The sequence below is a fragment of the Schistocerca cancellata genome, chromosome 1, assembly GCF_023864275.1.
Source record: "Schistocerca cancellata isolate TAMUIC-IGC-003103 chromosome 1, iqSchCanc2.1, whole genome shotgun sequence".
Taxonomy (NCBI): Eukaryota; Metazoa; Arthropoda; class Insecta; order Orthoptera; family Acrididae; genus Schistocerca; species Schistocerca cancellata.
The window spans coordinates 742,114,198-742,129,119 of record NC_064626.1 but is presented as its reverse complement, the minus strand read 5'-3'; the positions used below and the strand labels follow the sequence as shown (position 1 = coordinate 742,129,119).

General features: G+C 38.8%; 1 protein-coding gene across 12 annotated transcripts in view; it reads right to left on the bottom strand.

The window, feature by feature from the left end:
* LOC126185655 (C-Jun-amino-terminal kinase-interacting protein 4) overlaps positions 1 to 14,922 on the bottom strand; it is a 270,109-nt gene that overhangs the window by 92,507 nt on the left and 162,680 nt on the right. For 10 of the 12 annotated variants that reach the window (XM_049928155.1, XM_049928156.1, XM_049928146.1 and 7 more), the window contains one exon: positions 122 to 136. The exons of the other annotated variants lie outside the window; for them this stretch is intronic. In XM_049928155.1, the coding sequence (XP_049784112.1) occupies positions 122 to 136 (15 nt within the window). The remainder of the gene's footprint in view (positions 1 to 121; positions 137 to 14,922) is intronic. 12 annotated transcript variants of the gene reach the window in all.

The window sequence follows — 14,922 nt, the reverse complement described above, 5'->3', positions numbered from 1 at the left end:
TAGTGACAAGTGATACTGAAAGGCTGTTAACACTGAATTTAGGAAACTAAATTGTTACACTAAACAAGAAAGGGCACTTAAAAAAAAGAATGAGGGAATAAACTATAAATGTGCTTACTACCTCCAGGAAACACTGCTACGCAAGTGCACAGAGCAATGTTGCGACATCCAGAGGAAGCATAGAACAATACAACCAGACATTAGCACTAGTTGAGAAAAGTCAGCCTTGTATAATTTTTGCATTTTACTGATACTCAAATATTATCATATAGGTAAGTCTGTACTTGACAAATTTTGTGAATTTAGTTTTCTGTATTATTTTCTATAACATTTGCATTGTCTAAAGTGAAAGCAATAATGAAATAATTAAACTGAAATTACTAAGAGAAAAGCTAATAAGAAGAACACTGCCATATGTGTGCTTTAATCTTACATTCTCGCAGCATGAATGCATTGATATTACAATGCAGTCCTAATGATAGAAGCACTGAATCCTAAAAGTCAAAATTAAAATGGAAATAAAGATACAGTAGTATGATGATCTTTTACTTGTGTTAGTACTTAACAATATAAAATGTGAGACAATGCCTCATGAGTTCAACAGTATTATAGTATTCCATTCTGTAATTAGGTTAATTTTGTGGGGAGCTACCTTTGAATGTTTCATTACACAAGCTTATACAATAAAATCAGTTTAGGGTTATGTCCTATTTTATATTACAATCCTGCATGAATGATACAAATAAATGACAATTCAACTGGGAAATTCTCAAGAGAAGTCAGGCATAATCTAAACTTAAACCCCATTTATTTTTATAAACTTCATGATAATGTATGTTAGAACTGAGTTTGTGCAATGTACTTAAAGCTCATGTACTGTGAAAGCTCATTATGTACTGCAACTTGTACATACTATTCATTCCAGAAAAGTGTACATCAGATGCAGTGTTCAACTCTTTCCTCTAATGTCAAAATAAATTTACTGGTTGTTTTCACTAACAAAACCCACCTTCCCAATTTATCCTGTCAATAGTTAGCACCATCATGTAACAACAGAATACTGGTTGAATTTATTTATCATTTTGATTTTGTTCCATTTTCATTAATGAGGGATCTGATGTGACCTTTTTGTGTAAGACTTGTTGCCTAGAACCAGTTTCTACAAACTAACAAACTTGCTCTTTCTTCAACCAGTGAAGTGGTTCGCTCAGCCAAGTATAGCATGACTTACAGTCTAAAACAGAATCCAAAACAGTTCAATGTTGTATTTTTGATGAACACAAAGCAATGACTAAAAATTATAGAATGGAGATTTCAAACAAAAATTTCTATTTCCACTTACTCATTACTCACTGGTTTTAAAAGCTCTGTTTTGGTTTGTTTTTTTTTTTTTTTTTTTTTTTTGGTATCTTCTGTACTGATAATGACATTTTTGAGGAAAATGAACTTCCAGTTCTTCACCCCTCTGACAAAATAACTGTGTCTGTCTTCTATTCTTAGTAATGGCACAGACTGCCATAGAAGGAAAATAAAATAAGATTCAGTGTTATTATCTTTTATTATACAGTTAACCTTTTTTGGTTCTAGCGTTACACTTCTTGTGGCACCAAGTGCTCTACTAGTTGTGATCACTTACACATGCCTGGAGGTTTTGGTTTTTTTAGTGAAGAAAACAGTTTTGTTGCAAATATTTTGTTATTCCTATTGCTGAAAAGTTTTTATGTCTTTCAAAGTAGCCACTGGATGAAGGACTGGATTTAAAGAGCATGTCTTTAAGTAAAACACATTTTTCTGTACATGTCTGGCATCTCCTCAACACTGTATACTGTACATTATTTTGACATCGTGAAGAGAAAACAGATTTGTTTCATTTCTCAGAATGTTGCTCCAAACTTAACTAAAAAGCTCCTCACAAAGTGTCTTTCTGTACTGGATGTGTGTAAAATGTCAACTGCCCTGTCTTCCTGGCACTGCTTGCACAATATAAAACTATTTACTATTCATTCCTTCCAACTTCAACTGTTATTGGACAAAATCATATTAGAGATGGAACAACTGGCTCAGTCAATAGTCCTCTCTTCTCCTATCTGTCACAGCAACTGTCAGTTTTTCACTTTTTGCACTAAAAATACGATTTGCTCTATGTGCTCACCATAAAAAACTACCTCTTATATTGCATGCTAATATTATCACACCAGCGTCTCTCAGGAAAGCACATACATCATATTTCTTCATTTTAATTTCATTTTGTATTTCTGAAGTCATGACAGCTCTTTTGTTTCACACAGCTCCTGTCAAATTCTTCAGCAATTCATGTACCAAAATCGTATTTGTGCACAATCTAGCTACAAATGCATGCTAACCTGTTCCATCAAAATTCTCCCAACAGCAACATTGCGTTCATCACCACTTACTTCACGGTATTTACCACTTCTGTGACAATTTCCCAAATAATCATCATCAATTGGCATACTGACAAATTCTTCACCCGGTAGATGACATGTGAAAGCCAGACTTGTCAGTCACATTGAGATGTTTCATAACTTCACTCAATAATCGTCAGTTTCAATGGAAATGCTATGTCTGCTGGTTGGCAGTCTGCAATCACTGGACAGTAGCAACTAAAGTAATGTGTTCACATTAGAATTTCAATATTATTTAGTGGAATTTTTCACAAACAGTGAGTAAACAATGGACTACAAGGTGGCACCAAATCAATGAGATATTAGTGTCATGGAGAGAAGATGTCAGCCATGGAAGTTCTACAACAAACTCAGTAAGCCTTAGCACTGGTATTGGAAAATTATGAACTCCAGAGAGGGGGAGGAGTACACGCTCCGAAACAGCTAGTAACTTAGAAAAATGTTTGTGATATGCATCTGTAAATATACATATTATTTTATCTCATTCTGGAAATTTATTAAAGAACAAAGCAGAATTTTCTTCACGCTTCAGAGATGCACTTGTCCTCTTGCAAGTCCTCAGCCACTGGTTCACTGAGTTTTCATTCCTTCCTCATCCTACTTAGTGAGTATTTTTCTGTTCTGTAACAAACTTTTTCTTACTTTTCCCAGTGTAACAAGACATTCAGCATGTCTCATTTTATTAGCCATTATTATCCTATACTTTTCATTTTCAGTTGAACTACGATTGCATTTTCACACTAATATGAATATTGTCAAACATTTTTTACGAACTTTTACTTTCTCTCATTCTGAACAACCATATTATATTCTGTCAGTCTGGATTTTAAATTTCAATGATATCAAAATCCATTATCTTTATTAATTTATTATAAGTAACAAACAAAAACAGACTCCTGTAGAGACTATACAATTTTCATTTTGGGTATAGAACTTAATTTTTATATTAAAACAAGAATGTAAGTTTAGGAGGCAAGGGGTACTTCAGCCTTTACTGATAAATGTTGATTTTTACTTGGCTGGTTACACTGTTCCACTGAAAAGGTTTGCAGTTGGATTACAGGGTAGCTTCGTATATCAGCCTTATGACTGGGTACTCCTTCTTAGGGTGCTATCATTTCGACAGGGACTTGATGCGATATCTTAAACCATTTGTGAGATGGGACACATGTCTGAATGGTTCACTCCGCACATGTGGAGACCAGTATACTGCATGCATGCATTTTCTTGTGATTAGAAATGGATATGGATTTTCTCCCAAGTTGGAAGAGAGGTTCACTATGTTAGCAACGTGTGATCTGGCAGGCATCAAAAGTGAACTCACAGTGGCTTCTATTTTTCACTCTGAACTATCTGGGTTTAATGTAGTGGGTTATTTGATTTTGAAATATCACAAAATATCTGCAACAACTGTTGAAAGGTTAGGCAATTCACATGGGGATAATGTGCGATGCAAAGGACTGCAGCCAGTGACTGGCTCATTACACTGCGTGAACAGCAGAGCAAGCATGCCAGCTGTTGTGCAGACCTTCTCAAACAATCTCCAAGAAAAGCACATTTTTAATTGTATGTGTTTTCAGTAATTCAGTCCACATTGTTATTGTTGTCTTGTTCTAGTTTGATGCATTTCTGAACCCCCCCCCCCCCCCCCAGTAACTATTCCTTGATGTTTCTGGATGTGTCCTTTCAACTTGCCCCCTCCATTAGTCAATTCACTAAACTGTTCGTCAGTTACACAATCTATTGAATAAATCTCCAGCATTTTTCTTGTTAAAATTTCTATTCATCTCTTGTCACACTACAAGGTGCTAGCCAAAATTTTCGGGACTGGTGCTGCCATCTGTTGAAAACCTTACCTTTGGACTAATGGTCACCATCACCCTCAAAGTAGTTCCCATCCACACGTATACACCAGTCCCAGTGCTTCCGCCACTGGTCAAACATTCTCTGGAAGTCCTGTTCTTGAGGGTGTTTATCACCACCAGCGATGCTTCTTGAATCCTCTCTAAAGTATCAAACCAACAGCCTTTCAACTTGAGTTTCAGTTTTGGGAATAGTGCGAAGTCGCGAGGTGCCAAACCTGATGCGTATGGTGGGTGGGGTACAACCGCCATGTTGTTTTTTGCCAAAAAGGTCTTGGTGAGCAAGGACGTGTGACAGGGTGCATTGTTGTGATGCAGCAGCCAGTTCCCTTGATGCCAAAGTTCGGGCCGTCGTCACCGCTCGTTTTCATGGAGCCATCACAAAACGCCACAATAGTATGCGTAGTAGTTTGGTTGGGTAGGATGAATTCTTTGTGCACAGTTCCCTTGGTAACAAAGAAAACGATGATATTGCTTTTCACTTTGCTCTTCACCTGTCTCGCTTTTTTGGGTCTTGGAGAGCCCTGGCTCTTCCACTGGGACAATTGTTGCTTTATCCCCCAAACACTTGAATCATTGCAAGCATCTCCATAGCACTTCTCCAAAGATTCCCACAGAATTTGATACACACGAGCTGTTCTGTTCACGGATACATCGTAAAATTGCCACACACCAAACGCAGAGTATTGTGGAAATCACTGTGGACATGCAACATGTTGAATGGCCACTCCGCACATTGATTCATCATCAGATATGCAGCTCTCGCCACTTAGCGGTGCCAAGATCTACTACTCCTACTTTCCAGATGGCGGCACCAGTCCTGAAAATTTTGGATTCCACCTCGTATTTATCACACAGGTTTGACTTCCATATAAGGCCACACTCCTGACAAATACTTTCTGAAAAGCTTCCTAATACTTAAAATGTATATTCCATATAAACGTATTTATCTTTTTTACAAAAGCTGTTCTTGTTACTGGCAGTTTGTATTTTATACCCTCTTCATTTCTACCCCTGTCCACTAACTTGTTGCCCCAAATGACAAAACCTCTATTACTTTTTAGTGTCCAATTTCCTAATCTAATTCCTTCAGAATTATCAGATTGAATTTAGTGAGCTCTATCACTCATATATACATTAATCTTATACCATATTTCCACGGCACTAATAATTTCATTTATATGATTTTCAAAGTCCTTTACCACCTGTGACAGAAGTACATGGTTATCAGCACACCCCAAAGTTTTCATTCCACTCTCCCTGAATTTTAATTCTTTATTCCAGATTTCTTCTTGGTTTCCTTTACTACTACTTGCTGCATGTAAAAACTGGATAATATGGGAGTTCAGCAGCAACCCATCTCACTCTCTATTCAACACTATCATATCGTCCCTGACTTTTGCAACTGTCTTCTGCTTTTTGTATACAGTGTATGTAAGCTTCACTCCCTGCATTTTATTACTGATGCCTCCAGAATTTAAAATAGTGCATTTGTCTTTCTTCAGCCTATCTTCATAGGTTATTTATAAGGTCAATATTGCTTTGAAATTTTTTCAGAACCCAAATAAGTCTTTCTCCATGTTGGCTTTTACCAGTTATCCCATTATTCTGCAGATATCTGTGCTATTACCTTGCAGCCAAGACTTATTAAATTGATAGTTGGTAGAACTCCTACCAGTCGGTACCTTCCTCGCTACTGTACAAGAATTATAGCACTCTCTTCCTGTCTGAGGATATTACGCCTGTCTCTCATCACTGTGTAGGGAACTGCTAAATAAAATTTCTGAATTATACGGTGTGTCAGCTTTGTTAATGACAGATGTCATTTAATCGCCATAATATATACATTCTGGGTAAATAAAGTTGTACGTTACTTGAAGTTAAAATACTTTCTAATTGTTCCCACACATTTTCTGGTGCCAAAACAGGGAACAAGCAACATGGATGAGGTCTTTTTGAACCTTATAGGGCAGCTACAATAGTTCAAGAGGACTCCCACATCAATTCTGAGTGACTACAAGGAGGAATTTCTTCATGCATAACATACAATGCATGCTCCCATCTCAGTCATCTACATATTGTGGTCTTCAGCTTATTTTCATCTAGCTTACTGCTTGTAAACTAGCTGATCGAATAATATTTAAATAGTGTGTAGAAGAATGATTTGATTACATAACAAGTGCATAGCATAAATTTTCTTTCCAAGTTAAAATATAAACAAGGAACAAAGCATTCCAACGCTAAACACTTCACTACTCAAATACATTGTTTTGATGACTCCACGCCCAAAAATGAGATAGAATATATTAGCAGTTGTTTGCAGGAACTTTGGCTAGTTTAATGACCTTGGATGACACTACCCATGACTTACTTGATGACACACAATACAAAGCTGATGTCTTACATGTGAAGACTATACAAACTCTGAAGCATGTGAATTGAAGGCCAAATATAATACTGAGGGAAGACATCCAGTTGCCATGAGTGGCAGGATGACTTTGGGTTTTTTTTTTCACACAGTTCTGTAGTCACAGTGTTCAACCACCACTGATCAAGTCAGAGCCATTTCCCAGTGACACTGAGGAACAGACACATTTTTTGGGAAGAGTTTGAATCCTCTGTTGACGCAGACCCGAACTTGTCAACTGCCACCAAACATATATTTACCTGGACGGGGAATTCAAGAGTTTGGTACAAGGCATTGCTGCAACTGCAGCTGCTTACGAACAAACCAAGAAAATTTTATGTGCACTTTATGGTGATACAAACAGAATTATCCAGCCACATCTTGACTATCTGGAAGATGTCACCCCTGTAACATCTGACTCTCCAGAATCCCTTAACAGTTATTGAACACAATAAGTGCATTCAAGCTCTACAGGCACTAGGAGAGAATGTAGAGACTTACTAGTCACATTTTAATTCCAAAAATACTTCATACTTTCTTGTACGACATATTTAGATGCTGAATAATTAAATAATTGTCAAAAGGGAACATTCTTTAACTGATGAAATTCCTGTCAGAAGAGGAAGAATGGGCACTGACAGATTGAAAGATTTGTGGGGAAAGTTGCAGATTAACATTGTACCATATACAGTGGCCCTCAACGTTCAACCTAAGTCAGGATGTGCAGCTTGCAAGCCCGTACAGAAGGTAGACGTCTTTTGTGCATTTTGTGAACACCTTGGTCACGGGGACAAGACAGCAAGAAAGTGAAGGTTATTCATGTGAGCCTCAAGAGTTTGAGATGTAGCAATAGGTGCTTTCTTTGCCTCAACCAGGGTCACATAGAAAAGGACTGTAGAAAGAGAGAAAAAGCACAATGCCTCTTTTGCAAGAAAAGCCCATCAAAAGTCAGTGTGCAATAACATTTTACTTCATCGATTACTCCTACCAAACACAGTTCAATAGGCAATGTGAATACCGAATGTTCAGGATTTACTTATCTTCAGTGTGTATTTTATAGGGTCTATAGGTGTAAGACTTACACACTGCATTTTAGATAGTGGCAGCAAATCCAGCTTCTTCGGTAGATCACTGATTGGCAATTTACAACTGGAATTTGAGTCTTTATGCACTATGTCACACACTTGTTGTTTAGGCCACGTGGCGCTGAGAAGCATATGGAGCAATTCTCATGTTTCAGTTACAGCATTTGTGAATTTTCACTCATTTTTTAGACATTCAGTTAGTATCTCAAGATTTCACAAGGCAACACATTACTAATGTACAACTGGCTGATCCCACAGAGGGATACGATGATCTTCCCATAGAGCTACTAATTGGAACTGATGACTACTGAAAATTGTTAAGGTCACCCTCAAAATTTGGATGGATCCTTAGCAGAAACCACCCAAGGATTTTGTAAATCAAGCTGCTGCTATCCTCATAAACCTGCCATTTATTCAAGTACTTGTCAACACAGCCTGAAACTTCTGGGATTTAAAGACAATAGGAATACCTGGTTATCAGGACTGACCAATCACTGAGAAAGATTCAGCAGTTCTTGGGGAAGTTCACGCTTCCTATTCTATCGGGGATCTGTGAAGGGTAATGTGTCTTCCACCAAAATTAACAGTCATTCTTCCAAGTAATATCTATGATGATGAAAAATGCTTCCCACTTTGCAAAGGCATCTAGAGAAGAATGACATCTTCAATTCCAAATACGAGACACAGATGTCAAATGGCTCTGAGCACTATGGGACTTAACATCTATGGTCATCAGTCCCCTGACGGAGGCACCACACGGATGTCAAATCATACCTGAAATGAATACTTCATTCTGGCTCCACAGCAAAATTTTCAGTCAACACCTTTCATTTGCCTTATCAAATAGTGATGAAAAAGAGAGATGGAAGGATCACATGGCGAGTCGTATTTGACAACTTTACATGATGAAAACTGCCCCTGACTTAATGTCATCCTGGAAACAGGGCTAACCTTTGTGCCGAAGTAACAGCAGTATTCAAGAATTTTAGAATGCAACGTTTTGCCATCATAGCAGATATTACCTAGGCCTTTTTGGCAGGTTTTCTCCATCCAGACATCAGAGACCTATTGAAGTTTTTCTAGTGCAGCAACCATAATCAATGATCACAAATGAAGCAAGCATCATACAAAGAAGAGCTACTTGCCAATTTAAACGACTTCCCTTTGGGCTTAAATGTAGCCCATTCCTACTTTAGCTGCAGTGAGTGAATTAGCAGGTTCATACCAATCACAGTTTCACATTGTTAGTGCCTAATTAGATCGTAAAAATTATATGGAGGACTGGGCAGCAGGCACAGCAGGGAAAAAAAAAGTTCAAATGGCTCTGAGCACTATGGGACTTAACTCCTGAGGTCATCAGTCCCCTAGAACTCAGAACTACTTAAACCTAACCAACCTAAGGACATCACACACATCCATGCCCGAGGCAGGATTCGAACCTGCGACCGTAGCAGTCGCGCGGTTCCAGACTGTATCGCCTAGAACTGCTCAGCCACCACGGCCAGTCACAGCAGACAAAAATGGTGGTATAGCTGTTTACTATTGGCTATCCTCACTCATGAATAAAATCAAGCTGCCCATGTTGCAATGGGCAACAAACTCTCAGCAACTGGTCGGAATACGGAAATCAAAAGGATGATTGATCACAAGAACTTCTCATATATGGAAGTTTAGTGGGCTGGAGTAGATGATAATTTTGTGTGGATCAGTCTGAAAATATCAATAAAATATCACAGTTGGTAGTGATCAAAATAGGTTTGTTACAAGCAGTCACTGGTTTTTATGAGGCACCCACAATAGTAAAAAATTTGTTTAAAAATACTTGAATACTTGAACTAGGGCGATCTGGAATTCTGCCTCAGCCTCTAGCCACTTGGTGGCACACTTGGATGTCAGCCCTTCAAAGCCTATCACACACTTACGAACCATGATGAATCAAAGACTCTGAAGGTGGAAAAACTTGCACCCCCCCCCCTTTTTTTAATATTCAGAGCAAGCATAGGTGCAGTCCTGTAGTAAGGTGTACTGTAAAAATCAAATCTCACATCAAATTGGTGTGTCACAGAAGTGCATGAATACCCACGAAGAGTGTTATGCAGCCACAACTGGAATGCCTGATAGCATTAATGAGGACAAGACTATTACATTACTACTGCAAGGGTACCAAGACAGAAATAAGTAGAGCAACTATGATCTGACTCCATGGTCACACTTGCTTGGCTAAAGGGTAATCCCCATACTTGAATATCTTTTGTATGGAACAGGGCTATGGAAATTCAAAGGTACACCTCACCATCCCAGTGGGTGCATTATCCAGGTAGAGAGAATTTTGTGCATCATCTGTCAAGAACCAGAATTCCTCAAGCCTTACACACAATGACATATTTTGGAACATATGAAAGCCTTGGCTTTTGCAACAGCCCTGTCAATAGCCAAATGAATGTCTACACCTGCTTTGTTGCCAAACTATAAAAACTTACATTTGCACCCACAGATTCTCCTCAAGGAGACACCCCAGTCACTGACAGATACTGAAAGATTTAGTTCCTTCTGGAAACTACTGCAAATAACAGATAACTCTCTTCAACTGACATGTTGAATTTACCATGGAAGAAATGGCAGCAGCTTGACATCGTTGATTTGCGGGGCCATTGTATGCCACAGTAGGAAGAATCAAAATTAAAGCCTATACTGTGCTGCGATGAGAAGCATTCACCTTGAGCTAGTCCACAATGCATCAACCGATGATTCCAGGTTGTCACTATAAAGACGTATTGGCAGACATGACATTCAGCAAACCTTTTACAGTGATGATGCGCAAATGTTCCAAACAAACAACAAAGAGATATTGGAACTGTGGTCAGCCATCTCTGATGATAAGACCCACAAATACTTCGCTCAACAAGGCATAACTTGGAAATTTATAGTTCCACAGGTGGCTTGGTGGGGAGGATTCTGGCAAAAAATCATTGGCTCAAACAAAAGATGTCCCTCGAAAGTACTCTGAGTACGGACGAAGAAGGGCTGGTGACTGTACTTGTGAATACTGAAGCTGCCCTGAACTCGTGGACAATTCTCAAATTGAAGAGAAAGTACTCACTGCAGCACACTTATAATACTGCCAACAGGACCTGAACCATCAACTGTAGAAGACTTGATGAGGGAGTTCAGACTCCGTTAGAAAACGGCACCAGATTTTTGGAAGCATTGGAGTAAGGAGTATCTTGTGCTTTTGTGCAGCTTTCACTAAGTCAAACACCCAAATGGAGGACTGGTAAGGATCCAAGTCAGTGACATGGTTCTTCTGCACAATGTAGTTCTTCCACAGCACATGTGGAGAAGCCAAGACTACAGTACCTGAAAGAAGACAGAGATGGAGTCCCATGCACAGCCATCCTTGTAACTGCCAATGGAAGACACCTCGCACGACCTGTCCAGCTGGTCAAGCATCTGGAGGTAGACCAGGTTGGGGAGGATTTGGGTAATTGATAGAACAATGTTTCTGAATTGTGTTGTACCTTTACTTTGTTAATGACATGTTATCTTACTTCCATGATTTTATGTTATTTGACATTAAAATACTTTTTAATTGTTCCCACACCCTCCATACTAGATGGTACAATTTTGTCACAACAGGCTCTCCCAACAATCTTCAAAATTCTGAGGATATCATTTCTATTTCAACTAACCCTTACAAAAACCAAATTTTATCAATTCTAGTTTATACAGTTTTCCATATGCTGTTGTGCTCTTCAGTCTCAAGACTGGTTTGATGCAGCTCTCCATGCTAGTCTATCTAGTGCAAGTATCTTCATCTACGAGTAACCACTCCAACTTACATCCACTTCAACCTGCTTTCTGTATTTATATCTAGGTATCCCACTACAATTTTTAGCCCTCACACTTCCCTGCATTAACAAACTGGCTATTCCCTGACGCCACCGGATTTGTCCTAACAACTGATCCCTGTGTTTAGTCAAGTCGTACCATAGATTTCTTTTCTCCCCAATTTGACTCTGGGATTCTGTCACCTACGGCCCAGCGACCAGCCACACAGCAATGCGCCATGATTGCCGCCCTTCCAGGATGCCAGCAACACAACCATGGAACATCACACCATAGCAGCTGCCACAGTACCAGGTGGCACTATGTTCATTGTATGCACCACTGCTACTATTGGCATTATCTCACCTCTGCAAGACATGTGCAACCACAACACTTTGCTGATATTATTTCACCATGTGACTTACAGGACACTGCCTGGCCTCCCTGCAGTCAGTGCATGTCAGGATTCACAGTTCTTTGAGATTAATACCGACAGTTACATGGTCTGTCAATCAGAATTCCATTCACTGAGCACGTAGTACTTCCAGGCTTTACACCAGCCATGCCATGGCCTATCAGTCAGGGGCTATGGCCTCACGCACGGACATTGTAAGTGCACTGTTCAAAGACTACATCCACGTATGAACATATACCAGCTATGTCACTGGTACCCTGTATGGACAGACCCTAAACTCAGTGACCATGGCTGGTATAAATGATACGGCTCCTACCTTCTGATAAACTGCTACTCTATATTGTTTCATTCTTGTATCACATCTGGACAATCTTTTAGTAGGGTTATTCTGAAGCTGCTTGATGTTGAACTTGCTTGATGTGCTACATTAATAAAGTTCCATTATTATTTGGCTACCTGTGCGCACATCCAATCATAAGTAGCACACATAATCCACAAATGAATTTGACAAATTCCGTACCTCACTCATTATTAGTTATTCAATTTATCTACATAGTCTTCAGCATTCTTCTACAGCAACATTTTTCTAAAGCTTCTTTTCTCTTTTTGTCTGAAATGCTTATCATCCAAGTTTCACTACTATACAATGCTATGTTATAAACAAATACTTCCTGACAGAACAGCCTGAAAAAGACTTCCTGCCTGAAAAAGACTTCCTGCCTGAAAAAGACTTCCTGCCTGAAAAAGACTTCCTGCCTGAAAAAGACTTCCTGCCTGAAAAAGACTTCCTGCCTGAAAAAGACTTCCTGCCTGAAAAAGACTTCCTGCCTGAAAAAGACTTCCTGCCTGAAAAAGACTTCCTGCCTGAAAAAGACTTCCTGCCTGAAAAAGACTTCCTGCCTGAAAAAGACTTCCTGCCTGAAAAGACTTCCTGCCTGAAAAGACTTCCTGACAGTTAAATTTATATTTGATGTTAACAATTTCTTGTTTTTCAGAAATGCTTTTTTGTTATTTCCTATCTGCAATTTATATTCTCTTACTTTGGACATCATCGGTCATTTTCCTGCCCAAACAGCTAAAATCATCTCTTGATTACATTCCATTACCCTTGTTTTAATTTTGTTGACATTCATTTCATAATCTCCTTTCAAGACACTATCCATTCTGTTCAACAGTTCTTTCAAGCCGATGGGCCAGAATTGTAATGTTATCGGCAAACCTCAGAGTTTCTATTTCTTCTCCCTAAATTTTTTTAATTCCTTTTCCAATCATCATCTGCATTTCCTTTACAGATTGAACAACATTGGGGATATGCAACACCCCGTCTCACACCCTTCAACTACTGCTTTCCTTTCATGTCTTTCAACTTATACAACGGATATTCAATACATAATGCAATACATTCTTCTCCTGAAGGCAGGTGGGTTTTATTCAGGATTCAGATACTCTACATTTTTTTCACTATTTTGGCTACAAAACCCTATTTTTCAACATAATCTCTGTCCAATGCAAAGGCCTTATGCCACCTTGCCCAAAGGGCATGTATACCTGCAAGGTACCACTCTTCTGGTCAGAGTCAGAGCGGACATATTGCTGCATCAATAACCTCCCCACCATCCACATACTACTTCCTGCAGAATGCAACCTTCATTTGGCCAAGAAGATTGCATCCACATACTACTTCCTGCAGAATGCAACCTTCATTTGGCCAAGAAGATTGAAGTCTGAAGGTGTGCAATCTGTGGTGGACACGGAAGAACAGTACAACGAAGTTTTGTGAGTTGCTCTCAGGTGTGCATACTTGTGTGAATCCTTGTGTTGTCATGGTGAAGGAGAAATTGAAATTTTCTGGGCTGTTAGGCTGCATCATATTTCTTCTAAATAATTGATGTTTTGACCCCAGGGTTCTGGGTGACTTTTCTGAACAGTACCCTTTCCCTAAACATTTCCAGTCCTTTTCCTTCACTTCTCTTCCATCCCCTTCAACTCTTATGCCAGAAGAAAGAGTCACTGGCTCTGAAAGGGTGTGTGTGTGTGTGTGTGTGTGTGTGTGTTTTCCCCTGCCACTGCTTGGTGAGTAGATTTTCTCTCTCTCCATTTTTGAGTCACTCATTCTTTCTCAACTGAACCAGTTCTCGTCTTTGTATTCTTACTGTCAATGGAACTTTACACTCCAACATCCAATTGTATTGTTTTGAAATGAAGACAAATATATCTAAACAGTATGACAATTATGGCTCAACTGATATTTCTGAGGAACTAAAGGAAACGATACAGTATAGGACTTATGCTCAAGAACTGCTCATGAAGATGTAAGCTTCCAACAGAACAACTGTCTAATTTTCAATGAAATAACATTTATAAATGTCTAAAAAAACTGGTTTAATGAAATCAAAATAGCTTGTGTCTACCAAAAGCTAAAAAATGGAAAACATTTTCATTGTGATCTGCTGACATCGGATCACTCCAGTTTCCTGAATTACCCATTCAGAGTCTATGCTGAATTGCACTCCCTTTTTAAATCTACAAAAAAATTAAAAAGATCATTCTAGTTTGCAGTAGTTTCCACATCTGATGTTAAAATGAATGTTATATGTATCATGAGTTAAGTACACAAAGAGTGATACTAAGAAACAGATGGGCTAGCCAGCTTGATCAGGACAAGTGCCAATAGGGGATATGGATAGTGGACAACATTGAGGGATAAAATGTCCACGGCTGCACATATGTATCATCTTGGAGGAGGTCACTACTGTAATGCTAGGGTGGAGATTTGATGTAGAGTGGAAACTGCTTCTTAGATTGATAAGTTCATTTTATAAATAAGTAGATAATGAATTGATTATATCATAAATGCAATTATCAACATGTTCTAGGACAAATGTGAAACAAATGTCAAAGCTTA